General features: G+C 40.6%; 1 protein-coding gene across 7 annotated transcripts in view; it reads right to left on the bottom strand.

Annotated features, from left to right (window-relative positions):
• Positions 1 to 300: 300 nt before the first annotated feature.
• TNRC6B (trinucleotide repeat containing 6B) overlaps positions 301 to 4,554 on the bottom strand; it is an 81,261-nt gene continuing 77,007 nt past the window's right edge. For 5 of the 7 annotated variants that reach the window (XM_026840940.1, XM_026840941.1, XM_026840943.1 and 2 more), the window contains one exon: positions 301 to 4,052. In XM_026840940.1, the coding sequence (XP_026696741.1) occupies positions 3,662 to 4,052 (391 nt within the window). In that variant the 3' untranslated portion in view covers positions 301 to 3,661. The remainder of the gene's footprint in view (positions 4,053 to 4,554) is intronic. The other 2 variants (XM_026840945.1, XM_026840946.1) reach the window with 1 other exon arrangement.

Below are 4,554 nucleotides of genomic sequence, written 5' to 3'. Positions count from 1 at the left end.
TGTCAGCACTGGTTTTCTTTAGAAAGTGGTTTAAAGAAGCACCATCACTTATTTCCTGCTAGTCCTCCTGAGGACTCCTTCAGTTAAACTATACTTGGCTTTTAAAAAGGTGCTTGGAAGAGTATTTTCATTAAGTTTCAACTGAGAGGGAACAAAGCGATAGATTTCCATTCACACACTTCTCTTTTCCATGCAACTGTACACATGTCTGAATGAGTAACAAAGCACTATAAATGATAACCCTTCTTCTCCCACAACTTGTTAAGATTACAAAGAAATCCTGTTGCTGATATTGAGAAGTTTTCTTAAGGTATTTTAATTTATACAGAGTCTTTAAAATTCTTGATCCCCTGCTTGACAGTAACATTTGGAGATTTTTTCTTTTTTTCTTTTTATTTTTTTTTTTTAGCATTTTTATTTTAAAGTAAAAACTTTCAAACATTTTGAAGATTCAGGAACTTGTAAAAGTTTATCAACAAGAAACAGCCATCTATCTAGGATAAGGTTAAATAAACCATCTTCAAAAAACTGGCTTCCTACCCTAGAATTCCTGAGAATGCTTGCAAATTTAAAGCAGGAAAATAAAATGTTAAAATAAAAACAAAAACACTGTTAAATGCTCCCAGAGTTAGTCTTCATCTAAAATATATATATGCACTTTTTGGTCTTTTTTTTTGTACGTTTTAATTTTTTTCCCTTTAAGCTTACAATGGAAGAACAATTTAGCTTTTCTTTTTAAATATTTCAAATCCCTCATTATGTCTTGTAAACAAGAGGGGCTCTAGCACCCGGCTTTCACCGTAGTATCGCAATGAACTCAACTAGCCCAAAGTGCAGGAAAAGGGACCTTAGGGCAGGTTGGGAGAGAGAAGTGAGCATGGAACACAACAGCAATGAACCAGCATGTATAGCAAATCATGTGACAGAACAGATACTGGCTTACTCAGGCCAAAGGTGATTCACTAGGAAGTACTGCTGGCACAGGACTTTTAAGAACCTGCTCTTCGTGTCTGAACACAGCTGGTCTTCAAGCAGAGACTAGCAGAAACAAAGCTTTATGGATGAGTGCATGCGAGGGTCACTAGCCAACAGGAGTTGGAAGAGAGCATTTTGTTTCTTTGTGCATGGTGGGATGGATGGAGAAGACATGATAGAAAAGTATACTCAGAAGGGGCCAGAGTATGCTGCACACTCCAGTTTACTAAACAAATACAAACCTACTCATACTTTTTGTCACTTAACACTTTGCATACAAATCTACAGGCATGTGTATATATATGCAGCATTTCCCTCAGTCAGTCTTCCTTGTGACATTGGGTTTACATAGAAAGGGCAAATTTAAAAAAGCCACGCAACTCTCTAGACCTTCCCTCCCACCCCCAGCACACAGGCATACATACAACATGCATGTGCGTGCACACACCCCCCCTCCCCCCCCATGTTACTTGAATCTGGTTTTGCTTCTCCCCACCCAACCCATGCTTAGAGTTAAATGTATTAGACATTGTCATATCCTTCAATGAAAATGTTGAAGAGACCCCCCTATCCTACCCCCCAGCTAATAAAGCCCAAGCGCTGCTACCACTGAGGGCTGGAATGGACAGGTATGTGCTGGTACAGAATGTCGGCACTTTGTTAGACAGTGTAACGGCTAGACAACACCACATGGAAGTCCTAGCACTTATGGAAGTACCAGCATCTCTCCTCCCTCTTCTCCCTCTGCCCCACCCCCCTAAAAGACTTCCCACTTTGTGTCAAGGGATGTTCCTTTAAGTCTGCTACAACTCTTTTCACAACAACAGGTCTTAGAAGTTTTGTTCCCAGCGCACACATGCACACACACACTGGCTATCACTGTGGATTATAGGTCACCCCTATCCTGCCCAGAGTACTACTACACTGCTGCTAAAAAAAACGCCAAACCTTTCCTTAAATACAGAAATTAAAAAAGCAACAGTACAGAAAAAGTAAAAACAAAACCAAAAAGGTGCAATACTTTTTTTAAAAAAAAAGTCTTTGCTAGTTATATACCTCCCTAAGCAAAACCACATACACAGGAAAAAACACAACACAGAGAAACAAAAGGAAACATTTGAAGTACACACTGGTTTAAGAACATTCGTAAGTAAACGTTTCTGTCAGTGATGGTCTGGCGCTGTAATACACCAAGGCCTGGCACAGGTAACGCTCACCATGAAGGACGAAGAAAGGAGTTAGCTGCATGTGCTTTCAGGAGATGAGGCAGGCCGGCCAGCAATTTGCTGACACAATTTATTTTTTGTCAGTTTTAATACAAGCAGTAAATCAATTAAAAGGCTAATCTGGTTGGGCTGGACTTTCAAGCTTTTGATGGATTCTTCAGCAATGAATGTGGGTGCCTATTTATAGGTTTGGGGGAGAAAAGAAACACTAATCTTTTTTTAAAGGTACTGAATCTTGAGATACACTGAAGAAAATATTTGTCTTAGCCGCATAAAAAATGGCAATGTCTTCTTTCCTCCCCTTTTCCCCTTGTTGGAAGAAAAAAAATGGCTTGCATTATATAACAAACATTCTAGGGTTCACTCAGTACAAAACCCCCACATGCAGACATAAATAAATAAATACACTGCTACTCAAAAGACAACACTGGCTCCCCTCTCACCAAATCCTTTGGATATGGCAGTGTTCTGCTCTACCACAGGGTTAGAACAAGGTCTAGGAAGCAACTACCCACTCAATACGATTCGCAGACTCAAGATAGCACCCTGCTAAAAATGAATTTTAAAAACTCTACTGACAAATTTTCATCCAGCCCAACTGGACTCTGCTTCAGCCTCAGGGACTCCACCATGCCTGTCTTGTTTTCAGAATCAAGACATGCAGATGGCCAGCCAGCCCGTAGACCATCAGCAATGCAGCGTTTCAAGATTTTATATATAGAGAGAGAAAAAAAATGCACACACACACGAACATGTGCACACGCACTCACACAGAAACAAGCACACGTGGGCAGTTACATGTGCCAGAACACACTGGTACTTATCAACCAGCCAATCACAAAGTGTTGGGTTTTTTGTTTTGTGTTTTTTTTTTCCTTTTTTTTTTAAATTTTTTTTTGTTTTTTTTAATTTTTTGTTTAATTTTTTTTGTTTTTAAAGTGAGGCTCCGTCAAGTCTTCCCCTCCCCCCTCCCCATTTTTTTCCTTTTGAACCCCTCCCCTACCCCAACCCAACATGGTAGACCTAAGGACGGAAACACACCCAGTGCAAACAAAGTTAAAAAGCTATTTTTTCAGTATATATGTTTCTTAGCAACAACTTCCGTATAACATGAAAAAGTGAAAAACTAGAAACTAATTTTTTTAATTTTTGTGTTTAAATTTAAATGGTATGTGTACTTGCTTCACATTGTCTTTCTAAGTTGGCGTTCATGATTCAAGTATTTCAAGAGTGATATGTTCTCTTTTTGGATTCATATTCCAAACAAAAAAACTGAAGTTATATAAGGGAGGCAACTATGTGCTCAGACAGTCTGTCAATGACCCACCTTTTTTTCTCTCTCCGTTTTCTTTTTTCCTTTTATAAATGTATTTATTGCAAGTTGAAAAAAACGAAAAGGTCAAGTTAGTGCTGCTGCTGTTCCAAAAAAGGTCACGAGGTCAGAGTTGAAAGTTCTAAGTTCAGATTGAATCCGACCCTCCTCCCAGAAGGTCTCCAGGTAGTAAGGGAGCAGGGCTGCCCATTCTGTGTGGATCCTCTACGCTTGGGACCCCCCATAAGCTTGAAGAATAGTTTGGGGGACCCCACAACGAAGCGCCAGTGAGATCACTCCCACTGCTGCTGCCGCCGCCACCACTGCTCCACTGCCCAAGCCCTGTTGACCCACCAAAGAGATTCAAAGCAGGTCCAACTGGATCTGTCTGGTTCTGTCCTGTCTCCAGGGATTGCCAGCCTGCTGTGGGTGCACTTGGGGTTGCTGCAGGTGTAGGGGGCTGAGCTTGTGCCAGAAAGCGACTAACCTCTTCATCTGTGGCGAACTCAGCCAGGATGGTAGTGTTTCCCAACACACACCTGTAAGACAAGGTGCGTGAAAGAAAAAAAATATTAGAGCTGGAAGGTAAGGGCAAAGGATTCAGAAGGCATGGAAACAACACTATTACATGCCTAAGCCAACAGAGATATCAGCTTGCCACAATGGAGCAAGGACAGAAAACTTTAGCTGTTCTCAACAGTGAAACTGACTCAAAGCACAAGAACTTCAATATTATAAGGGCAAAAAACTCCAACAAAACAAACCAACCAACCAATCCTGTTGCCCCCAACATTCAGTTACTATACCTGCAACAAAACCTTTCTAAATTTAAACTAAGGTCCTGAACATTAGCTCCAAGAACAATGAAAGCACCCATACAGTGTAACTAAAATGGTAAATGCACATATGCTATCTTTCAAACAAAACAGAGGAAGAACAAGTTAAAAGCCTGTGAGATTCAGGTTAAGGTTAGTATAGCTCAAAATTTTTCACTGAGTTTAAGGGCTTACTTTGCCCCCCCTTCCATGGATATCCTCCCCC

Source organism: Athene cunicularia (genome assembly GCF_003259725.1).
Source record: "Athene cunicularia isolate RWA chromosome 1 unlocalized genomic scaffold, athCun1 chr1_part2, whole genome shotgun sequence".
NCBI classification, from domain to species: domain Eukaryota; kingdom Metazoa; phylum Chordata; class Aves; order Strigiformes; family Strigidae; genus Athene; species Athene cunicularia.
This window is presented reverse-complemented; position numbering and strand designations above follow the sequence as displayed.